The sequence below is a fragment of the Biomphalaria glabrata genome, chromosome 13, assembly GCF_947242115.1.
Source record: "Biomphalaria glabrata chromosome 13, xgBioGlab47.1, whole genome shotgun sequence".
Classification (NCBI taxonomy): Eukaryota; Metazoa; Mollusca; class Gastropoda; family Planorbidae; genus Biomphalaria; species Biomphalaria glabrata.
Genome location: NC_074723.1, coordinates 9,087,078 through 9,113,480, shown reverse-complemented (window position 1 = coordinate 9,113,480; position 26,403 = coordinate 9,087,078). Strand labels below are relative to the sequence as shown.

The window sequence follows — 26,403 nt, the reverse complement described above, 5'->3', positions numbered from 1 at the left end:
ACGCATTTCAATTTCTATTAAAATGTATTCAAAGTTTAAAAAAAAAATACACGCAGATTGTATATAGCTTGTGAAGAGCCAGAAGACGAGCTGATTGGAAATCACTAACCTGAACAAGCAAAGACTTCAAGTTCATCCTATAAATTAGTTATGTAACTCTGAAACTTTCTTTCCTTGGCCAAGATGTAGTGGAAAGAAAAATCAATCGGACCATACTAAATCTGTATTATTGCGATGACTATTTCTGAGTTTAAGGCTGGCTATAGACTTAACGTTTAGTCATCTATGACCTGGGGAAGCCATTTAGTGCTTTGCGACCTACATGTTACTCTAAGATATACATTATATGCCCTAATTAATCAAACAAATATGGGTAAACATGAATTTTGTTTATTACTACTAGTTACTTAAAAAGACAATATTAAATATTGTTACTATTTGTTACATAATTCGGATTTTTTTTTTCTTTCACCGTGACTATGTCGTAGGTAACCGGAAAAAAAACGGCCTGTGTTTAGATGTGATGTCTGTCGAAGCCTGATGTATGTCTGCCGTATTTGTCTAGCTCTGATTGCTTTTGTTTCCTGTAAGAAAATAGTTCGCATAATGTACACACTTAGTAACTAGCTTATTCTTTACTCCAAACTGATATACAAAACCTTCTATTATTTTCACTCAAATTAAAACATACAGTACTTTCTCCCATATTCGAGTACCGCACCTCGTTTACATCCTTACCTTTAGTTAGGTAGTTATTGTTGTTGTTTTTTTGTCTTTTTTCTTTTATTTTGCCTGTGCAACTTTATGTCATGATGAGTTTCTGCTAATCATGTCCCATTTCTGACACCAATATTCAGCATATGATATAGTTTTGGCTGTTCGTGCACTTAAACTACAAGGACTTTGTTTTGTTTTTGTTTTTAGAGTTTTTTTTTATTCTTCTAGCAATCTTTAAGAAAAATATTTTAAAATTTTCTTTAAAAGGGTGGACACACTCTTTCTGCTTTGAGTTTTATTCATTATTTTATTGTACAGGGACAGTTAATTTTTTCTACACTAGATTAATGCTTCTCTGACATAAACTATCTTCTTTGTATCATGTAATTATAATACATGAGTTAAAAAGTAAAGTTCCCCTATCAGACCTTTCGATCTTTAGGAAAGATGATGTAAAGGTCAAATGTTTCTGTGGCCCTCGGCTAACAAGGATGTCGTATGTCCAACACAACGAGCAAACACCTTTACTTTACATTTAGCCAATGTAATGTAAGCTCTAGAGATGGATGGACTCAGGGGCGCACTAAAAATCCCGTAATTGAAAATCCCAATCTTCAACAGGATATGAATCAAGGACCCCTTGGTTCTGAAGCCAAGCGCTTTACCACTCAGCCACCGCGCCTACCAATCAATGATAGCACCTAAAGGTTTAAAAAAACAACAACAACAACAACAACAACTTTCTTTTGTGTTAATCAAAGGAAAAATACGGATGAAAGAATGCATTGGGAGACTAGAGCATGTTTTCATAGTCAACAGAGATAAGATCCGCAGTGTTATAAGGACTCAACGGCTCACGATGGCCACTTGACACGATCAAACAGACTTTCAACTTTCCTACGGGGCACAATGCCAGGTAGAATATTGATGAGAAGACAGAACAGAAGCTGATTGGATGACATCAAGGAATGACCAGACCTGTACTTTGAACTGCCTGGTCACGGGGTTTGCACTCTAGACTGTCGTCTCCTTTGTCTCTATAATCCTGGATGCTAGCCATCAGCCCGCGCCGTCCTGCGGGAGGCTTGGCTAGACTGAAATCATCTTCATATTTAAAAGATCATCTGATACATGTGAAATAAACAAACTCCGGGACTCGTTAAAATCAGCGATAGGCCGAGCTAGAGAGAGTTGTGAATAAGTTAACACTGGTGCCCCAACAAGCCCTTTATTTCTGTCCATATGTGCACATTTTTTGTTCTACTAATCAATATGTCCAACGGTTTTCAAAATTCCCAGAATTCATCCCATCTTGAAGTCAGTCTGGTTCCGAGCCAAGTCTGACTATACACAAACAACTTTCCGAATTGAAACTTGATTTGCCTGGCGAGTCAAACGTTATCGATTTCAGCCAAACGTAGTTTTATTAAAGCACTTGAAGAGTTTGTGAAATACTTGAGATGGTGGTGGCCAAGACATTGACACTCTGCGAACTGTCCAGAAAGAAACGAAATTGAAGTAGGTGTGGAAAGCGCGGGGAAGGGGAGGTAACAATTCAAGAAAAAAAAATTCGCTTTTAGATTGTGACCAAAATTTTGTTTGATTTATTTCCTTTGTTTCTGCCTTACATTGTCCTGCATGTTGTCGATGTTACTAAATACAAAGTACTGTCCCTATTAGAGATACGTACGATAGACACGAAGGATTGAATATTTTTACAGCAGTTGTTTTTTTTTGTATAGGATTAGAGTATCCTAGCTCTGGGTCTCTTTCTCCTCCTCTCTTTACTTAATGTCTCTCTCAACATTCTGATTACCCCCCCCCCCCCTCCCCTACTTGCGTCTCGTGTGAAATCAGCCTCTGCCTGATGTTGAAGATACTAGTTAGTTTATGCAAGGCTCAATTTCTTTTTAATACTTACATATTATATATTTTTTTTAATTTTGTGGTTTATTCAGACTGTACTTTCACTTACACTTACACACAAGACAAACAGGTTAACGCCTCCACGTCCAGACCATATAATAGCCTATTTTTTTAGCAGTCAAGGTTTCCAAAAGTTCACTTGTCATCAAACCAAAACTTAAAGCCAGACAGCAATGCAGTGCGCTCATGAGGAATTTAGTGGACTAGATCTATGTAGATCATGATTATAAGCAGGTCTGGTCTGGCGATAAATTTTCCCCAAGTGAAACCCCCGGGACAACTAATCTTCACCAGTTGACACCGAGAGGTCCTGAGGTTCTGTTAGAATCATAACAGACTGAAAAGATAAAATATAGTATCTGTGATTAATCATTTTGCCTCTAACTTTGCTAATAAATCTCACACAAAAAAACAATTAAAAAATATAAATCAGTACCATGCATCGCATGTGATTAAATTCCTTACTTTACAAAATAATAATAACAATAACAATGATACTAATAATCATAATTTAAAAGCAAAGATTCAGCAAATAGGTACTGAAACCATCAGATGTGATGGATTATTCAGAGCCATAAATGTGATCTAAGAATAGCATAGCAAAAATTAAACAATAACTAACCGGGAATAAAAGTAAGTATACAAATATACTTACACATTAATACATGCATAACCATACACACATACTCTTCATACAATTATAAACACACATTTCATTTCATCTACGTTAGAACAACTATCACAGTATCGAATAACATTAACACCTTTTTTTGGTCTACTGTTTGAGTATTGTGCAACCATTTGGAAAATCAAACTAAATAATTTTCTACATAAAGGTCAATAATTTTCCTAAATGTCAATTCTTAGTAATTAGAATCAAACATCTTAATAATAATAATAATAATAATAATCGTTATTGTTCGTATGGAAATTTCTCTTACAATTTGTGCATTACACCAAACAAAAAACATTATAACTATAAGAAACCAAAGTGTACATTCACATCAGACTCACTCATAATTTACATGTGACAAAGTTTACATCAGATTGTTCTTATTTAATGATTTGATTGCCAGGGGAACAGAAGAGTGTTTGTGTCTATTTGTCTTTGCTATCGGTGTCTTGTATCTCTTATGTGATGGTAAAATCACAAAATGCTGACCCAAAGGGTGATGTATTTATTTCTAGAATCTTTTAGCTTTTTTATGGATGTTTGTCTCAAACAGCTGCCCAAATGGGGTTTGTTTTTTTGCCAATGACTTTACCAGCAGCATTTAGGATTCTATGAAGTTTATTTTTATTTTTAATGTTCAGATTGCCATACCAGGCAGTGATACTAAAACTTAAAATATTGCAGATGTGAGCGTGATAAAACATAGCCAAGCCTTTTTGCTTACATTAAACGAGGACAGTTTTCTCAGTAATCGTAATATTTGCTGCCCTTTTTGCTGATATAATCAGTATTTGCAGTAAAATTTACTTTATTGTCTAGGATAATACTTCCCTGTCCCTCCTTCTATTTCTTTCACTTTCGCACTACCTTGGATTCTTTATCACTCTTTATCACTTTCTCTCCCTCTCTCTCTCTTTCTCTTTCTCTCTCTCTCTCTCTCTCTCTCTCTACTTCTCTGTTACAACGGGATGAGGTGGTTAAATAACTCTAGGTATATTTAGAAGTGAAATCCGGCTTCCCCAATTCCTAAGTACGCCTAGAGGCCTTTATTTAGCTACCTGGTCGTGCGGTTTGCGTTCAGATTTATCGATGGTCCCGGGTTCAAACCATGCCCGCTCCCATCCACCGTCGTCCTGCGGGAGGTTTGGACTAGAAAGTAATTATCTTCAGCTCTGCAGGAACATCCGAAACATGTCAAACATTGTACAGTTCCTCTTTATGATATAAACAATTTAGTTCCCGAAGTAACAATCATAAAAACAAACTATAAACACACAATATAACTTGATGACCACTGGCACGGAGGTGTAGCGTGCAAGGCCATTTTAAATACGAAATTAATGATTCTTTCGTTGGCTGAATATTTGCATCACAAAGTCATGGCGGTATATTAATGACTGAAATTTTGTACCATAAAAGGAGTGGTTGAAAAATTTTTCCCCGAGTCTGAAAGGTGATTGGTTGGTTTAAAAAAAGGCGGGAGAACGGAGAGAGTACAAAAGTATTTAAAGGGATACATCATGGTTTTGGAGACTTGAACGAAGACAGTAATTGTTTTTAATTAAATTGTATTGTTCAATGTGCTAATTATTAAAATGATTCCTAGTTCCAGAATAAAATCTTTATATTTATTGATATAGAATCTCAGTATTGAGCTACTGTTAACATTTGTATCCTCGGCATCACGATCTTGTTTGAGTGTTCAGTCAGTGTTAAAAGGAGAGTTATATATAAAATTGTCTTATCATCACAATCTCATCGTAGCATCTAGTAAACATATTGTAACATCAACCCAAAACGTATCGACTCATCTGGCACTCTAAAATAATAGTGTTAACCATAAAAAAAATTACGAGAGTAAACTTAACATGAAGCTTGGCACCTATTGACTCTTGATACCACACATGATTTGTAAAATTAGCTTCTTCGACATACCAGATAAAAGAAAAAAAAACAAAAAGACTACGGACTAATTTTAACTTACTTGGCTATTTTTAGTAGTATTTGAAAATTACGGTTGTATCTCATAAGGTGTACATTAGGCTTATACAATTATTAACCTTGATCTTGACTCCATTACCTGACATTCATTTAACCTTTTCCAATATTCCTCACTCTATTTTAGTCTTCGTCTTAAACTTTTGTTTTTAACTCTCCCTCTCTCTCTCTCCTCTCTCTCTCTCTTATCCTTTCAACTCTGCACCCACTTTCGCCTCTCGCTGCTCCAGCGTCCAGCGCTCTGTTCTCTGTGGACAGCCTCATTAAAGTGTGGTCAAGCTTAGACATCCAGGTGCCCTGGGGTCAACGCGCGCACGTGATCAACAAGCTGCCTCGATGTCTTTATCCTAGTTCCTTCTGGCCATTCGTTTTACAGCCTCAGCTTTTGAGTTTTATTCGTCCGTGTAACTGGAATGTATAATTTTCGCCATATAATATTTCTTCTTCCTCCCACCCCAACTGAATCTTAAATTGCAAATGGAAAGCGATTTATTTCTCAACGTTTCAACATCAGAAATGGAATTATACATCATACGAGGATACGTTTTCTGGCATATCTTTAATTCTCTTTCTCTTCCTTTATCTTTCCTTACTCCCCCTGCCTTTTCTTACCCTCCGTCTTCCTGCCCTCTCTTTCAATCACTCTCTATCCTACTCTTCTTACCTTCTTAGTTCCTCTTTCATCTCTCTCCACCTCCATCCTCCCCCCTCTCTGTCTGCCTCCTTCCTCTCCACCCATCCCTCTCTTCATTCCTCTCTCTCTCTTTTCCTCCTTTCTTATTCATCCTCCCTTATTCCTTCCCTCTTTCTCCTTCTTTAATCTCTTTTCTTATAATGTCCTCTGGTTCCTTGTCTCCATGACTGTCTGTCTTACTAAAAGTGTCTTGAATGTCTAACCCTAACCCTCTTTCCCATTTGCTAATCTTCTAGTGTCAGGCTCAAGTCTGTCAGTCTTGTTTTGTGTCTTTTCTCTGTCCTACGTACAGTGAGACATGTTTTTGGTCCATGTACAGAACATCAGTTGAATTCTACTTCCAGTAAGTTTTTTAAGTTTCCTGAATATTCGCCCATTACGCTTTAAAAAAAAAAATGATTACCCATACTTAGGCAGTAACAATAACTCAAACCATCATAAAAATAAACGTTAACCTTTTACCTCCCCTTCCATATCGGCCAGAAAAAGAAAAAACACCTAAAGATTGTTCTGTGTTGACGTCTAAGGTTAAATCGATCCTGGTGAGAAAATTGAAAATCCGCCCATCCATTACATCCACCTCACTCACTCCCTCCTCCAACCGCTCTTCCTCCTTTCCGTCTATCAATCCTCACCTCTTACAGGATCCAGGGTTTCGATCATTCACCGGCAGTTCTTACAACTCTAACTCCAATTAAGTTTTTTGACCTCGGTCACCCGGAAGTGATCTAGAGGCTGATGAATTGAGACCGAATCGGATTCCATTTTTTTTTTCTGAAACATTTTTTTACATTTACGGATTAAGTGGACGAAATTCATCGATCTCTATATAAATGCATTCACCTTTTAAAGAGAACACTTTGTAGTATTGTGTTTATACGCAATTCCTTATAACCGTACAATATATCTTCATATGAGCAGTGCTGGATCTAGACAATGTGTGCCTAGGGCCCCCCCTTGCTAGGACCGCCACTTGCTTGGGCCCCCACTTGCTTAGGCCCCCACTTGCTAGGGCCTCCATTTGATAGGGCGCTCACTTGCTAAGGCCCCCCACTTGTTTGAGGGTAACTCAAAGAAAAGATTAATTCAGGGATATTTGTAAGCGTTTTGAAGAAATAAAGGAAAAAATATCTTGTGTTAATTACAGGTACTTGGGGAACCCATATCTCAAATGGCTTATGGCCCTTATAAGGTCTAAATCCTGTTCTGCATAAGAGGGCTATCTGGTCGTTTGGTATGCGCTCCGGACTGCCGTCCGTATGGTCTCGAGTTTAAACTGCCCGGTTCCATCCTCTGGCACCTCCTCATTGCGCTAGGACAAAATAATCTTCATTTCTGAAGGTGTAGAAGAGAGTGTATAGATCAAAACAAGGGAAATAACAAATGTTAATACAAATGCAGAAATCCTGCTTGTCATTGTCTTCCCTTAGTTCAGTTTATTCTACTTCAAATACTAATGACATGTGAGGAGAGAGAGATTGAACATGACGTATCACATATGTCTATATTTAAATTTTTATCTACCATCATTTTTTTTACAACTGTAAAACGACATCCCAACAGCTACCATCCAAGTAGTAGTTATACAGCCATATACGACAAAGAAGAAAAAGTTATTTCCATTATAATGATGTCAGCTCATTCTTATTAATGTCTGTGTATTAATGATTAACAGAATGTATAAAATATTGAAAAAAAAAAAAAAAAAAATTAATACAGAAATAGGCCTCTATTTATATTAAAAAAAAGAAAGGAATCTATTATTTGGCTATAAGAATTTTGCGAATCTTCCATATGATGGCTTTTTAAAACCTTGTATCATAATGTAATTACTTTCTCAGTATTTAATTTCAGTAATGCAAAGTTAGAAGCTGTTGATTTTGTAACCGGACAAAATATGTACTTTCATTTTTTCTCTTATTTAAAATTGTAGTAAGCTAAATTTTCATGTTAAGTTTTGAAATATTCAAAGATTCACCGATTCTTCAATTGTCTACCTTGTATTGGACTGTGTTCTATTCCTCCTGTCTTATTGTACCATATCTAAATTGTGTTAATTAAAACCTATTTTTATGAAATTTTAATGAACATGTTATCTAGGTCAAAAGGAGAAGAGCTTTGAACGGCCAAATCTTTGCTTTTGACAACCTGAACTATGACCTTGCATATAATTAGACTAAAATTAATTACAGTAGTTACAATGATTTAATTATTTTTTTTTGTTCACAGAAAAAGATGACAAGGAAGTTGAACAGCCGAATCCGAACAAGAAGTCCAGCTCCACCAAGTCTTCCTCTGGGAAAAACAATAAGCAATCTGGGGTAAGTTAGATCACTGGGGAATTTACAACTCTGCTATTAATAGTTACATTTACTTTCAAAAAAAAATATATAATAAACGTATTTTAAAATGTAACAAGAAATACTATAATATAGATTTCAATCAAACATTATATTTATTTCATATATATATATTTTAGATAATCTTTTTCTACATCTATTTAAATTTTTAAAAAGACAGGATATTCAAGCATAAGCTTTGTATATCTTTGTGTATGTGAAAAGTGGTAACAGAACAAAATGTATTTATTTTCAAATTCAATTAAACACTATCACTCTAATGAAATAAATGATATCAATGCACTTATTATGTATTTAGACTAAATTGTTGTTTGCTAACATAACATTTCTTTTAAAAAAATAATATATTTTTTTATATCACGGCGCTTTTATAACCAGTTATTGGCTTTTACTTTAACTGCTTACTGACATTTTAATTATTCATTGACGTCATTTTTCTTATTTTTATTTCAAATAAATCCACGCAGTCATAGTGTTGATAAATATATGTTGCTAAAAAATAAAATATATTTCAGAAACAACTAAAAAAAAACAATATTATGCAGATTTTTTTGAGTGCTGTGTATGTGTGCGAATGTCTCACACAAAGGCATCTACAAAGCTATATATATATGTATATATATATATGGGTCATGTCTGTTTACCCACCATGATGGCCTGTGGTCAGTAAAGAATGTACTATGTTCCATCATCGACAGTATATGTGTATCAGTACGAGTAACCATCAAGCGCTAACAATGGCCTTAGGCCTAATCAATTTCTTCGTTTGAAATCTAGCAAACGCTAATTATGAATGAAGGCTATCGTATCATTTATCAAGTTTAGTAACGTGAAGAATCTAATTCAGATTATTTTAAAGCAAATAGACCTATGTAGGCTTACATTTACCTGGACAGAGGTGTCGATAATACTTCCTCACATGTTTAGTTTCCCTTAGTTTCCCTGAATAAAACACTTGCTTTGCTTTTTAAAAATAATTTAGCCGCTACATTTATTTCTTTAATACATGACCATTGGCTACTCTTCCATATAATACCACCAGCAGTTATCCTGAATCAGCAAGGAAAACCAATGCCTTAAGAGTTTAAATCTCTAATTAACATTGAGGACTCGACTACAATCTGATTCCCCTTTGATGTAATTATCTTCATTCTGATGAAACGTCATTAATTGATAAGATAAGATAAGTTAGTTGTATAAGAAATTTTATTTTGGCATTTTACTCATAAAAAACTCTTACGATATCAGATAGTGCAGATTTGTAAACAAACATTTTAACGAATCAAACCCTTCAATCAATGCTTAGCTTTGTAAACATTCGTTTGTTAGAAACATGACAACTTGCTTTTAATTTTTTTTATTTACTGCACCATAAACTTCTTAAATAATAGACAGTTTGCTAAGTCGTCAAAATGTTTCTTTATATAATACATGAGACAAAAATCGCTTATTGTTTGTTTTTTTACCTCTTTTTTTTTCTTCATTTTTTGCTTTGACTATTGTTAGTTTTCTTTGAGTCTTGTTTCCCTAGTTTGAACATAGCTTTAATAATATTTTTTTTTAAATAGTAGGTCTTCTGCTTTATATAACAATGTTTTGAAAATAATTGGACTAGACCACTTAATTTAGCCTGGAACAGACGTGGTAGTTCGCCAGCATCCTTTATGTCGATGTAGCGGACTGCAATCATAGTGAAGATGTAGCTTTGTACAGCTGGAACGTTGATTGCTATGTGTTTGTATAGCTAAGTACAGCCGTGGTGTTGATTTAGATAAGTATAGCTGTGGTGTCCACGTAGCTCTTTGCAGCCGTGATGTTGACGAAGCTTAGTACAGCCGTGTGTTAATAAAGCTATTTGCAGCTGTGATGTTGATGAAGCTTGGTACAGCCGTGGTGTTAATAAAGCTCTTTGCAGCTGTGATGTTGATAAACCTTTGTACATTCAGGATGTTGATGCAAATTGCTGCAGTCGTTTTGTATAAGTTGCTTTGTGCAGCAGTGGTGTCGCTGCAGCTTATCCCAGCTTGCAGCCCTTGGTGTTGTAGCTGAGTACAGCCGTGCTGCAGGTGCTTGAGATGTGAGACGATCTCTATAAGACTTAAGTTTCGTACGAATGTGTGTGCGTGGGTGCGTGCTTGTTTGATTTCAACCATTTGCTTTGAACTAACCCTAACCTTTAACTTTACAACAGCGCAACTCCCGCAGGGACTCGGTGGGAGTGGTGCCGGTCCTGCTTGAGCCCCCTCCTAACAAGCAGCGGAGGGGCTCCTTGCAGCTACCTTTTAGGGAGCACTTTTTTAACAAGGGTGACTCAAAAAGCACTGAGGGCCTCAAGGTGTACGACGACAACTTTGTAAGTTATGACAAACCCCCTTCATGTAATCTTCACATTTTGTTTCCCTTGTATTCTCCACTTTTTTTTTTGTTGTTGTCTGGTATGTTTTTATTTCAAGCATATTTTGTGTGTAGGCACGCTTTCAATGCCAGGTAGTGTGTAGGTCACCTTTTTTTTTTTTTTTATGTACATAATTACTTTTGAAAATACATTTCTTTTTCTTGCTTTTTTCCTTGATTCCTAGAACTAAACAATTCAAATAAATCCACACCTTTTTTTTTTGGTGTTTTTTTTTTCTAGTTTTTTTTTTTATTGCTTTTTTATGTTGTTAATTTGAACGCCGTTGACTTTCACTATTGTTGATAATATTCACTTTGTGCTAGTCTATAAACATTTCTTTTTATACGAAACGTTATGTATTTAGTTATTTCTTGCTGGATGAATTTCGTCTAGATGTATGTCTAAACAGAATTTGATTTTTGGATAAACTATTTCGTTTAATCATATAGCTGCATGTTGTAAACCATATATTTATTATTCTGCTATCAAGCATCTTATAAATTAAAGTAGAAATTGCAGCACCACAATAACTGTTAAAATTTACATTTCGTAATAACAAATTTACTTCTAATTCGTTGTTTAGTATATTTAAGAATGTTACTTTTTACTTTTATAATCTAACCAAATGTTTAAGTTTTCATGGCATCAGCTTTTGAAGAAATTAATTTTTTTTTATCTACCAATTTTTTTTGTCTGTAATATAAATTGTCTGTTTGCCTTTTTATATTACTTAGATTAATACAACAGCGTATTCGTTTTCAATTATATATTTTTAAAAGCTTTGCTAATATCGGTAGTAGCATGATTTAGATATTATGTATTGCATATTGCATGATGTTGTATATACCAGGAAATTACTCCATAGAAGAAAAATATTTTTAAAAGACACAGGCCAGAGTTATATAAAAGTTATCTTAATTTAAAAAAAAAAAGAAGAAGAAAATGAAACTTAAAATCTTTGGCAAAAAGTGATAAAAACAATATGTATTTTTCTATCTTTTGTTTAGAAGAGTGTAGGACCATGCTTCTAGATTCCAAAAATACTCTTTAACTCTGCTACGTATTTAATGCTTTGTTTGTTTGTTTCTTTGTTTCACCCTTTTCTCTTTGTTCCTATCTGTGCTTGTTATTGTTAAGAAAATAAATATATATAACTATTCTGATCATGACACCTTGTATAGATCTTTCTCTTTGAAATTAAAATATTAGCTTTGGAGGAAGTTGTACAAAATCTCTGAGAATTGATCACGTGATTGTGATTATGTCATTTACCTAATAACAGTAGAAAGTAAATTTGAAACACGCCATTGGTTCACGTGACTAACGCTTGGATTCTGGTTATCTAGGGCAGTCTCAGAGGCAGGGATAAATATAACAAGCTCTCCATCGACGACACTTTCTACCCGCCGACCAGTCCGTCTGGAACATGGACCGAGGCCAAAAAGAACAAGTCTCAGAAGCTGTCGGTGGTCAATTTGTTTACTACGACTGGAAATAAGGTCAGTGCCAGGTCTCTCTGTCCCTTAAACGTTACAACTTTCTACTGTAGGATTTAGTCTTTCATCCTGTACATCTTTCTTTCTGCCTGTCCGTTTCATCTAAATAGCTTTTAGATTTTCTAAACTCTGTTACCCTTGCTTCTGTTTCTCTTACTGGGCCTCACCCCCGTCCACTCTTTAACATTGTCCGTCTCTTTCTTTATCAATATATTCCTCTCTCTCTCTCTTAATCTATCTCTCTCTCTCTCTTTCATTCTCTCTCTCTCTCTTACTTACAAATCTAGCCACCGTTTAAAAGCCTACCTATGAAGCTGTACTTAAAAAGCGTGTGAAATTCTATTGCAAGTTATATTCTGTAATTAAGACGAAACAATTGATGAACACTACGTTATAATAAGAAATAAATAGTAAAAACAATTTTGTTTTTGTACGCTTTATCACCTTCAAATAAAATCGGTTCAGTTAGTACTTGACTTCTTCATGTCAGACCAAATCCAAGATGTATAACTCTCCAGTGTTAAATAGAGCGAAATAATTTCTCAGTTATCTCTCCTCTAAAAAAAAAAATAGCTTACTGAGCGCGCTGTACCATGAAAGATGCGCTACATAATTGCTAATTTTTTTTTTAAATCCAGATCGGCCATGAATGAACAGATCGCATTTTCTTTATATTTAATTGTAGGTCGTTGTGTGGTTCAATTGTTATTGACAATGTCACGTGGCTCTAGTTAATCTGCGGCGGTCATTAAAAACTTTCCCACAGGCGATTAACAGCTGCGAGTTTATCCGCCAAAAAGGTCAATCTTATCACCTTTGTTATCAGCAGTGATGTACCTCCGAGACTGTTGGCTATCATTGAGTGTCTTATTCGAATGTACTAGAACAATTTGATCAGACCCCAAAACACCAGGCTTCTAAAAGCTCATGTGTTTTATCTTTATACTTTGATCTATTCAGACTGTTTGGGGCTCTCTTGCTGACTCCCAACCAAGTGACCGACAGAAGAACCTACTTGACCTAATCTCCACTGAGCTTTAAAACCTAAGATTACTTCGACTGTCTAACCTTCCCAGCCATAGAAATGTACTGCAATTAGTATACAATATATGCGTGTTCTTTATTTATTTAGGAACAGTAAAGACAACTCATGACTCGGTTTGACAATGTTCAAAATTTATTATTATCGTGTAAAAAAGTCTATTGTTTAGCTTTTACCATCTTCTGACTCCTTCAATTTATTGACTTCGCTGTCACCACGTAACCCATTGACTCCATTTACTTTATAGACTCCATCTACCCCACTGACTCCACTAAGTCCTTTATTTCACTCACACATGCTAAACAGATAAACCTTCTGTTATAGCTTTGTTTTCAATCGAACTTAAAACCTTTAATATTACTTTTTAAAAAGGTTTTTTTTTAATAAACGAGCTGGAAGTTGTTGGTCGCTCTTACTAAACTAAAAATCTACTATTTTAATGTCAACTTGAAATTTTAAGAAGACTAAAAAAAAAATGAAAATGTTGTTTTTTATCTTACCAATGCTCGAATTCGAGTATTCTTTTGCACGTACTATGATAGAGTGGGAGCGCGGTGGTAGAATGGTTAAGCGCTTGGCTTCCGAACCTGAGGTCTTGGGTTCGAATCCCGATGAAGACAGGTATTTTGAATTTTGGGATTTTTAGGACGCCCCTGAGTCCACCCAACGCTTTTGTTGGGAAAGTAAAGGCGGTCGGTCGTTGTGCTGGCCACATGACACCCTGCTCGTTAACCGTTGGCCAAAGAAACAGATGACCCATAGATTGCAAGTTCTGAAGAGGAAACTTTACTTTTACTAGCAACGGGTAAGGTCTGACGAAATCAACTGGTAACGTTAACATAAGATAATTATGTAGCTTTTTAAAGCCTCTACCTTCCCTTTGTCTGTCCCCCACCTCCACCATTTTTAAGAAAATTAGTTTCTAATGACCCTGTTGTTGGAGCTTAATGACGTCACGACGCTACTAACTACAGAGCCTGGATTTCTTCTATCATGACGAGTGGGGTCATTGGTCAATGCTGCTCCAGAGTTGAAGACTTCCTTGACCTTGTTACTCCGTTAATGAAGACATCAGATAGTGCAAGGCGGACTCTCTATATACAAGGGTTCAGAAATTGTGAAGGCACATAGATCTATATGTCAATGCACATTCGTTCGATACGAATATGTGAAGTAATAGAAATTGAGAAGCACCTTTATTTTAGACACTTTTTTTTATTGAGAGGATTGTGGTAGAGAAATACTGTTATATATTTATTTTTTGTTTCTTCAGAATTGTAACTTTCTATTTGTTATTATCGCCTTTTGTAGTAGTCACAAATATTTTTTTCTGGTTGCTAAAAAACAAAAGATAATAAGGTTTATAAAATTTACATTTATTAATGTTTTATTTAAACCTATCATTTCACTTCTCAAAGTACCAAGTTAATTTTAAGGTTTTGTCTGTTTTGTTTTGTAAAATATTATACTGAATGTAAAATTAAATCAATATTAGCGAGAATATGAAAGTTGTTTAATAAAATGTCAAATCTCGACTGGCAGTCTAAAAAAAAATGATTCTGTGAACGTTTTGTACTAAAAACAACCATCATATAGATTTTATTGGGTTTTAATGACCGTCTGCTTTTAGTGGTAACGCAAATTTTAATCATTTCTACTCTGTTTCTGCCAAGTTTTATAAGCGTAAGCGATTCAATGCTAGTCTAATCGTCCAAATAACTGAATCTCTTATTAGAATTCTCTCTAACCACGTTCTTTGTTTAACTTTAGTATTCATTATCATCATCATCATCATCATCATCATCATCATCATAATGGTCATCATCATCATTATTTAACTTCATGAGAACGAGGGGTCTTCTGAGGCTCCAGACACCTCTGCTGCATTTACCTATAAGCAGCATTCCCCCCCCCACACTTGCCTGAAACCCCCCCACACACACACACACTCTAAATATTGTATTTGATGAAAACGTAAAGGAATAAATGGTCCTATGTTTATTGAAAAGAGGCCCGTATCTTAAATAGATTAGTGTCTTTTCAAGTCTAAATCTGGTTCTGCTCTCTTGCAAAAGTTCTGGACAAAACAAAAATTTGTGCGTAATGCAAGCATGTCATCATACAGGTTAAGATCACGTGGCTCCCAGACCTACTGAAACAGAATTCAACAAGTCAGAAGTCTAGACTTCAAAGAAAACTCAAGCCTGGACATAACGTTCTTCTGACTCATTCGATGTAAATCTACTGCACATAAACATGAATTTACAGAGTATTAAAACACCAGTTCATTTATAGTCGGTGGTAACGTACATCTCAGAAAACATGACAACTTGACGGTGTCACTGACATCTACTGACATCTGGGGCTTTTCCCAGTGCCACGCCTTCCATCATCAACCAACCAACAAGAAACTACAATACAGAACAAATACAACTGTTTCTACTCTGCAGTTTGACTGTGTCCTTCAGCGTTAGTTCTTGAATTTAGTTAGTTCTCATATTTTAGTATTTTCTGATGTCTTGACATTGAGTGATATTATCGACATATAGTCCAGTTATTATTATACATATTATCATCATAGAAATGACATCTTGTCCATATATATTAGAATAAATAAAGGAACCGAAAATGTTTCTATATCCGGAGGAAATGAAGGAACTAATATAGAGTAGAATAAATAAAAAATGAACCAATTATCACCTGAGTTTTTAAGAAGAGAAAAAAAAGGTTCAAATACAAACTATTCCGACACGACCAACGTATCATGTTTGGCCTCCTAACCGTAGATAACAGAATAAGACAACATATGCACTGTAAGCTGAAGATTGGGTCTTTTGAGACCCTTATGTAGTGTCTCTGAGAATGCCGACCATGTCCTATAAAACTGCATTCCCCATCACGAGGTCTGAACAATCCACTGGTCTGCAAACACCCCTAGAGAAGAAAAACTCTTTGGAGAGTTGCCTGGTCTGGAATCACTGCGCAGTTCATCTAGGACTAGTAGTCTGAACACTACAACATGATTTTAACTATTTTTAACACAGGGGAAGAAACAGAAGAATCCTTACATTATCCTGCTGTCATGTTAACAGTAAAATGTGTACATGCCATGGCTTCATAAATTAAGAATCATCGGAATAAAAGTGTTCTATTTAGTGACGGATTGACTGATAGGATTTGCCTACGTTGTGATATGAGGAAACTTCAAATTAATGTTTTGTTGAGAGAGAGAGAGAGAGAGAGAGAGAAAGCTAAAACAGTGGATTGAGAGAAAGAGAGAAATTTTTTTAGATGGTTAGAGATGGTGGCAATAGTAAGAAGGACATAAATATAGACAGACCAACAAACAGACAGGACAACATAATATTCGGTCAATCATGTGGTAAGTAGAAACATTGAAACGACCCACTATCCATTAGCTACCGTCTAACGTTATGAGTCAGTGCTTACCTTGACTACACTTCCATAACTTTTGTTTTTATTTGAATTAGATCCGTTGAGTTGTTGACACTTTCATAAGTTTTATTATTATGGCTCTGCTGCCTTTAAAAGGGATGGGGTGGGAGTTCTACAGGTGTTCATGTTTTTCTTCCGTGGGCCATCGAACTTTACCATTATATATATATATCATCTGGTAGAGGACGGAAACACATGGTTATATTATGAAAGCCTGATGTTAGCATCGAAGTTTTAAAAAAAGGTTCTGCACTAATACCTATGTAGGTCTATTCTACGTGGGATGCGTATCAATTGAGAGTTTGTCAGAAATGAACAACTCGTTTCGTAGGACTACACTTAGAATTAACGACAAATCAAATGTTTGTATTTACTCAGTAATACGAGAGGGGAGCTCGGGACTTCTTAACCATTTATGTATTCATTTATTTGTAAATTTGGAAACATAAAGAAACGTAAGATTTAGAGAGAGGGAGAGAGAAAGAGGAAGGGAGTGAGAGGGAGAGGGGGATGAAGAGAGAGAGAGACACGAGAAAGACACCGGACCATTATGAATGGGAATACTGAGATTGCGTGCACCTTATATCTCCCTCAAATATTGACGATTATAATGAAGGTCGTTCTGAAAATGATTCAACCATTTCTGAATGGAACGCCAAGGAGTCACATTACAGGTAGAGGCGACCAGAAGAAATCTAGTCACATTACAGGTAGAGGCGACCAGAAGAAATCTAGTCACTTTACCAGGAAGCAACTTTTCTTAGAAATCTAATTGCTGCAAACTCAGATCAAGAATATTTTTTTTTTTTAAATTGGTTCATAGTTGTACAATTTGAGCGTAACTGACTTTGTATGATCGATTAATAAACTAAAGTGTTTAACTGTTGGATCTTAAACTTTGTAAGGCTTTTTTCTTTCTGAAACCCTAAATATAAAGATCTCTCCGTGATAAATCCAACATTACCAAGACCATGTTTTGACGTAACCAAAATATAAGTTCGAAAATAATGTATAATGATATTTTCAGATATTAAAGTTACAGATTTAAGAGACTTAGTTTTTTAATTGATATAAGTGTTATCAAGTGAGATTAGTGTCCATACGTCTGGCACAAGTCCAAGGTGTAACATTCATTTCTAGATCTACTATTTTATCTCAGGATATTTTATTAATTCAACAACTTAAGTTTATTAACCCTCCCTCCAGTGGCGTAGCTAAGAATTTGGGGGCCCGGGGGGGGGCTTGATCCTTTAGGGCCCCCCCCCCACCTGCATTTTGACATTCGACATCATAACATGAGATAATAGCGTAATATTTAATGTAAAAACATATTTCGGACACTCATTTGGGGGGCCCCCTCGTTGCGTCCCGATGGGATTATCAAATTTGGACCCCTACTTCCCCCACCCTAGCTATGCCACTGCCTCCATCTCTTTTTTTTTGTGTAACATTTCTTGCTATTTCTTTTTTATTATAATTATATTTTTTTTAAGTAAAAAGGTGTTATCGTTTTCATTACTTTACCAGTAAGAAATAAAGAATTCAGGTTTCGGGCATTCTAAACCAGAAACGACACTAAGAGAATCACTAAAGACTTTGCTTGTTGTAAAAAAAAAACAAAAAAAAAAAAAACACACACAGTATTAAACTGCAACCAACACACAAGTCCAAACTAAATGTGTATGTGATGTTAGGATGTGTATGAAATAGTGTAGCTCATTGTTCCTTGCTTGTTGAGAGACAGGGGGGAGCAAGAGATGGGAGGACAGCATCAAAGAATGTGCAGGCAGAGACTCTCATGCAAAAGACAGAGAGGTGGAGAGAGTGGCTGTTATCAGATCATGTGTGGTGCCCCAACAGGTGAAGGGGATGCTGGTTGTGTTAACCTCACTACATCATCGTCAATTTTCGCATATCTCTAGTGTAGAAAAAAAAAACGGCCTCCTTTTATGTTGGGCTTAGCTCTAGTATATGGAAATAACGCCCTCCTTTTATGTTGCACTTCTCTGTTGACAGTATTTAGTCTTATTTATAGTACTAGTGTATTAGATATTACTGAATCCAAATGCCTTTAGTAGCTTGACCAAAGCAAAACACTTCTTCCAAAAGCCACAAAGGAGTGTTGTCATTCACCTATCGCTTATTTGTGTCGATTTCCGGGCTCGGTACTAGGCAGAAGCGTGGCAAATGTTTGTGTCACCTGGTGCGACTATCTAATTGTATCACTCCCATCCTTGGATATTTTTTACTTAATTTCTTAACTGAAATCGTTTTTATTCCTAAACACCCAGATGTGTTAGTCTTAAAAGGAAATGCTATGACTCGTAAAGAAAAATTGTTTAATTTCCTGTTTCATTCTCTGGGGCAGAGGAAATCGGTGTTGTCCTCACCCCTTGTCTCACCCTTCCTCCAGTGACGCCACTGGTACTACCAACAGGGCAGTTCTCGCGTGTATTGTATTTTTTTTTTAAAGTGTGTTTTATGGACCTGTTAGTGTGTACTGTGGCACAAAGACCGGTTACTGAAGGGCAAGGGGAAAGAATCCCGTACAACTTGTTTATCCAGCCGGTTGTGTCCCCTTCCTATCTCATACGTACCCTTCTGCTTGTCTTACACAATATGTATAGGCTCTCGTTGCGTTTAGTCTAATCATTCAAGTGTGACAGATAACCAGGTGTGAAAGGTTGTCAGAACTCTATCTAGCAAGGTGCGGCGGCACTCGTGCGTGCTGTGCCGTCACTATCATAAGCATTGCCTTGAAAGAAACCACGGGACATTGATGGCTAAGTTGTTGGGTCCCTACGTTGTGGGGGCAGTTTCGTACCCAAAGGAAAATCGTTTGCCCTGAAGTCTAATTCAGGTCGCTAATTCATGGACACGTTTCTCGAAAACGGCTCTAACAATTTTCCTAGAAATCTAACAGTTGATATATATCGTAGGGAAAAGAATTACTAGCTCGTTGGACACATTAAATAGAATCTAGTTTGACCGTTATAATTTTTCAAAGTATAAAATGAAATTAATTTAAATTTGGCTAGCGGACTAGAAGAATATTTATCTTGAACAGATGTATAGTCTTCGGGTATTTCCGCTTGTAGGCTCTATTCCATAGACTTATAAATATATTGTATCTAGACTGGACATGGAGAACTTATAACACTACACACAAAAATGTCGTGAATTTTTTTTTTTTTAAGTTGAAACAAAGGCATTGTTTTGTAAAGTAGTTATAAGTAGTAAAGTTTTTTTTCAACCCTAACCTATGTAACATATAATTTAATTTTTAGATCTAGATCTAATAATTGAACATCGAAAATAAGAGTACTCTCGTCTCATAATTATTATTTTGCAATTTTTTGATACATAATCTAGAAAGATCTAGGTAATCAATCTATTTAAATGTACATAAGATGATTAAAATCAACACACATGAATTATTTCGATCTAAGATTTTTGAAACATTATCTCAATAGAAACTAACAGGAAATGGCTTTGTTTCATATATTAGCGTGAATATATAGTTCTGTGATTAATAGCCCATTCTAAAGAAAATACGAGAAATGATTTTGCATTATTTCTAAACTTTGAAAACTAAAGATCATTACTTTTCTAAGACAGAAAAGATTGATTGGGGCGACTTCCCTTGAGTATATATATATATATATATAGGTCTGTGAATCGATCAATCGCGGATAGGAATTTGTTTCCGGTTTCCAGTTTCCAGTCTAGATATAATATACATGTATATGGTCAAGATCTATATGCCTATCATTTGAAAATTAAAAAATTAACTGGATTTATACATTCGCTTAACCTGGAGTATTTCTTGGGGTGGGGGTGGGGGAGAGATGCGGGATAAAAAGGTTCATTTTTTTTTTAGATACAAGTTAATAAAACATTTATTAGTTATTAAGAGCAGACACAAACAAAAAATCACCCCTGTAAGTTGGGTTAAGGAGGTATTGTCTTCTTTTTTTTTTTAAAGTATATTTTTTTATTTTTCTTGTTGAGAGCACCTTGGTTTTGACCATAAGTAAGGAATATGTCTATTTAAATACGAATGGTCAGAAAGCCACCTAACTCTAGATTTAGAATACCTAGAACAAGGTATCGTAGCTGGTGATGATCCTTATAGCTGTAAGGCCTGGACCTAATCGTCAAGAAATCTGATCCTCGTCCTTCCGTTATCTACACATGTCATCGTGTCGTCTGCAACTGATAACAGCGCGGGAAAGTTTAGAATTTGAGCGCTCATTTCAGAAGTGAGAACACATTGATGACTTGTGACGCTGCGGGCGAATATCTTTCTTTCAAGTGTACGATTGAGATGTAGGATAGAATGATCTTGATACATGCCCATTATAGCGCAGGAAAAGGTTGAAATTGACATCAAGCGCCCTGAAAGCGCTTTGGGCTACTCCTGTTGTAGATCACTTGACGTTTTCTAAGTGTTCCCCCCTGGGAGTGGTGATAACTATATGGTATGTAATTGTAAAGCTCTTGAATTATTAACCGAAGCTCTTAGGTTCAAATCCTGGGTGGGGATTGATATATTCTTTTTTATTCTGTGTTTTAAGATACCCACTGAGTTTCAATGGGGGTGTTCTTTGGGTGTCGGATATCTTAGCAAAGGTGAAATATAGCACCTATCAATGAGGCACGTTAGCATTATGAATACAAATATGAGGCTCTTGGTGGCTTACTTATTTGTATGTACTAATATCCTAGAGCCTCTCCTCTGTAAGACTCTCACAACCCCAACGCATAGTAAGACACATACACACAAACAGGTATTTATAAAAACTCCAATAAACTCTTATTTACACCCGAATTCCTTTCTCTTTCTCTTCTTTAAGATACATTTAGAAAGCAATATTACAGCCTGTAGACTTATTATTCTTCCTACCGAGGTTATTTCCCCTCTTGTCGTCTGTCCATCAACGACCGGATCCCTCGAGAAAAGAGTTACCTTTCTTTTACCAAAGAGTTACCTTTCTTTTACCTGGGCTTTCATAGTAAACACGTTAGTGAATGAATTGTTGTTATTGGAGTAGACCAGAGTAGTGTGTGGGGAAAACAGTCATTGGAATATATTTCTGATGGATACTAGATTCTTTTAGTTTGAAGTGTATTTATATAGAGGTAAATAGAAATAAATACATTGAGAGAGAAGTAGTATTTAAATATAGATATGTTGTATTAAAAGAATGTTATTAATGTGTGTGTTAGTTATTGAACGCTCTGAAATTTCGTTCGCATTTACTTGCACTTTTGTGGTAAACTGCGTGACCTGGTCTGGATCTATTTCCCCATCCCTTGGCCTGGTGTGATGGTTATCATTCTCACGCTCGTGACTCACTGTCAGTTTTTGGGTGCTCACATTTCGGCTTATCTTTCACAGCTTCCTACGTGTAAATATTTCTAGCTATAAAATATTTTTTTATAAGCTAGCATGAGGTTTACTTTTTTTTTTATATAATTTTGTTTGAAACATTTAATATGATAAGAAATATTTCACATCTGTTCCTGTGACTAGATCCGTGGCTCTCAACCTTTTGTGACTGGAACGACTTTTATCTTACATACTGGTCAGTACGAGAAACGACTGGAATATTTTTTCTAGGGCTAAAGCCGGGGGGGGGGGGGGGGGAACTGGGTGAAATAAACGCCACTCGCATTACCAAATTGATCCGGCTCACAAAGTGATTGCTATATTATGGGTATACATTCCAACGTTGCCATATAATCTTTAAATATATAACACATATATAATATAATAGAGGCTTTACGTTTTTTTTATGGTTAATTACTTTGTATGTACCTGTGATTGGAGCTAACCATTTCAACTAGTTTAGTCCATTTGTCCAAACGTTAAGATGGGCAGTCCGCCCAATGCTAAAGGCACTGCTTCAAAAACCCGACCGGAAAGGGGGTGGGGGATAGCTAAGTGGAGAGTCTTGCTTCCGAACCGAGATTTCTCAAGCTTGTTTCTCGGTGAAGGCAGGTTTATTTTTTCTTAATTTTTAGGGCGCCTCTGATTCTACCCAACTAGTTTTGTATGGAAGCTATGAGGCTCTACGCCACACAGCAGAGTTCCTGACCAGGGCACTACGGGAAACCTAGGTCCCCCTGCCTTGTCACCAATTGGAGTTCATCTCAGATTCTACCCAACTGTAATGGATAACTGATTTGAATTGGGGAAGTAATAAAGCTTGGCCACATGACGCCCTCTTTAACTGTAGGACACATCAACATATTACCTTTACATCATCCACCTTATAGACCGAAAATTTTGAAAGGGAATTACTTTTTAAAAAAAGAACCCAGGAAGATAGATGTACGGATAATTAGCCATGCACTAGAGCGTTTTATTAACGATTGAACAACGCCGCAAGGCCACGCTCTAAATGTGTATCATCCATTAAAATATAAAGACAAAAAAAATGGCCATTAAAGGGATCGAACTGACTTCTCGATATTGACACGACGCTCCGTCATCTTAGCTAACCGGACATACTACAAACGTTTAAACCTTAGTTCTTGATTCTATATCTATAGATATTAGAAGAAAAAAAAGTAAATATACTATGAACATAGATAAAGAAACAAACAGACAAGCGAAACAATGTTTAGTCCTTCATTTTAAAGGCTATGCGAATCGATAGGGAAAAATGCAATAGTCGTTAATGATTCTGTGAATTAGCTACAAATATTTTGATATTCTTTGGTATCCAATTCTGAACTGTACACCAAAAAAGACTAGCTTTATTTTCTTAGCAAACTTTTTTTTAAAATGACTTTTGGGAAACTTTTGAAGTAATAGGAAACGATAATTCAGCATTGCTTTTATATTTTAGCTGAAATCCTACAGGAAACTGATCGGAGGGCGAGACTAATTTTTTAATCTAGTCATTTTTAACAATAGTATAGAGTCTCTATTTACATCTAGACATCAAAAATTGTATCATATTTTGTAGCTAGATATGTTCGAACATTTGAACAAAATCCAAGTGTTTCCGAATCAAGAGCTCACGAGTTGGAATCCTATTGAAAGCTGGAATTTCAAAACCTTGGAATTTTTACGACGACCCATCTCCTGACGTCATTTAAGGGAAACAAAGGGGTTGGTTGTTGTGCAGGCCATATTAACAGATGAGCTTTACATTTTCTGCGCCATGGATTGAAAGTAACAATCAAAATCTTTTGGTTCTCATTAAAATCTCCCCAAGAAGCTCATTATATTGACAAAGGACCTGCATTATAATTGTCATTGACAGGCGGAAACAATTTACATAATTTTGACACACACATTTAAACAACTCATGCATCCCTAACCTTAACCCTAACCCTAGCTACTAGACAATGACGAGGAGTAGTCTTGAACTATCTTGAACTATTTACGATAAAAGAGTCTGTCTTCAATATTTTTTTCACGTATCTAGATATAAGGGAGATAAGCACTTCTTGCAGGTTGGGTGTAAGTGTTGCAAGATGTTAGTTCCTCTAAGTTCGCAGAAGTTCTAGACAGTTATCTGTCCTTGAATAGTTTAGCAAGAGATGTTATCTATGTGTAGTATCCAGGTACTTTTCAAGTCTATAACCTAGATAGATGCTCAATTGAACGTGGCTAACTTAACGTTACACTTGATTCAACTAAACAAAAATAGTCATGTAATAGATATGATTCATAGGATAGCTGGGTAGCTGGGTATTTCTGGGTTGTTGTTTTTTTTCTCGAAAGGTATTAAAGTTTATCTTAGATCTGTGGGAAATTCAAACTCACATCCTGTGACATGTCTGAGATCTGGTCGTTCTCTCATCTGCCTGATGGCTCGCGTCAATCATAACTCTGAGGCCTTCTTCTCTCTCTCTCTCTCTCTCTTTCTCTCTATCCCTCCACCTTTTTTATTTTTCCATCTGTCTTCCTTGTACTTCATCATTACTCGTTCTCAATCTCTTTCCTTTTCTCTTCCACTTTCTCATCTCTCACTGCTCTCTCTCTCTCTCTCACACACACACATCCTCATTGCTTTCAACTGTGTCCTCACCCTTCAACACCCTGCCACGTTTCAACACACACACTCCAAACTCCAAAATGTTTACACCTACCCGCCCCCCCCTCCTGTATACATCCTTGCTTCCTAAACCCGTGGCTAAATTATTATTTTCTTTTTCTTTTTATCGTCAAGAAATGTTTCTGTCATTAAACTCACCTGCAAAATCATCCTCTTCGCCCACACCATCGCTGGAGCGCCCTTCGAGACCCCTACCTCCCCCACCCCACCTCTAACTACCCCTAATCTCTCTGTAACCTTAGAACTCTTGGTAAAAATCACCTGTTGAATCAAGTCCCAGATCCTCTGTTATTGTGTGAGCAGCTTAGTGGTGAACTGTACATTGAGTGAGAACCCTAACCTCATTGAATAGGATATATTATACACCGCTTTCAATGTTCACATTTTGAACGTTTTCTCTAATAACTTTGTAAACTTTAGTGCCTTTGTTGTTGTTTTTTTTATTAAGTTTGTTTACATCAATACTCAGTAATTTTCTGGTCTCTTCTAAGATCTTCAAAACATGTCTCTTAAGAGTGTTTGACTATTTCTCTTATAAGTAAGTGACTTGTTTAAATTAAGTCGAATTTACATCAGTTGTTTAACGAACTTTCTGTTCTCTTCGGAGATTTGAAAAGTGTATCTTTTTTTTTACAATACCTCTATTTCATTTATACCTTCTTGGAAAAAACTTCTGGGTCAGTGGGTAAAGAACCAGGACCCAATTGTCGACAACGGCTCCAACGATTTTCTTAGAAATTTGACAGTTGATGTATCTCGTTAGGAAAAAGAATTACTAGCTCGCTGGCAACATTGAGAAAACTCTAAATCCAGTGTTTTTTTTTCAAAGTATAAAACCATAGTATAAAACAGAATTGATTTAAATTTGGCTATAGGGTTTATTTATCTTGAACAGACTACGACTACGGGTATTTTGGGTATAGGCCGGTCAGTGCATTTTTGTAAAACAAATAGGTGCCGGTACTCAGTGATTAGGTGCCGGTACTCTGTGATTAGGTGCCGATACTCAGTGATTAGGTGCCGGTACTCAGTGATTAGGTGGCGGTACTCAGTGATTAGGTGCCGGTACTCAGTGATTAGGTGATGGTACTTAGTGATTAGGTGCCGGTACTCAGTGATTAGGTGCCGGTACTCTGTGATTAGGTGCCGATACTCAGTGATTAGGTGGCGGTACTCAGTGATTAGGTGCCGATACTCAGTGATTAGGTGCCGGTACTCAGTGATTAGGTGCCGGTACTCTGTGATTAGGTGCCGGTACTCAGTGATTAGGTGCCGGTACTTAGTGATTAGGTGCCGGTAATCAGTGATTAGGTGCTGGTACTCTGTGATTAGGTGCCGATACTCAGTGATTAGGTGCTGGTACTTAGTGATTAGGTGCCGGTACTCAGTGATTAGGTGCTGGTACTTAGTGATTAGGTGCCGGTACTCAGCGATTAGGTGCCGGTACTCTGTGATTAGGTGCCGATACTCAGTGATTAGGTGGCGATTCTCAGTGATTAGGTGCCGGTACTCAGTGATTAGGTGATGGTACTTAGTGATTAGGTGCCGGTACTCAGTGATTAGGTGCCGGT

At 36.3% G+C, this 26,403-nt stretch overlaps 1 protein-coding gene across 7 annotated transcripts in view; it reads left to right on the top strand.

Moving 5' to 3' along the window:
* Nucleotides 1-26,403, top strand: part of LOC106056078 (pleckstrin homology domain-containing family G member 5-like) — a 290,847-nt gene that overhangs the window by 192,480 nt on the left and 71,964 nt on the right. For 6 of the 7 annotated variants that reach the window (XM_056008795.1, XM_056008796.1, XM_056008794.1 and 3 more), the window contains 3 exons: nt 8,238-8,329; nt 10,560-10,721; nt 12,110-12,262. In XM_056008795.1, the coding sequence (XP_055864770.1) occupies nt 8,238-8,329; nt 10,560-10,721; nt 12,110-12,262 (407 nt within the window). The remainder of the gene's footprint in view (nt 1-8,237; nt 8,330-10,559; nt 10,722-12,109; nt 12,263-26,403) is intronic. The other variant, XM_056008793.1, reaches the window with a different exon arrangement.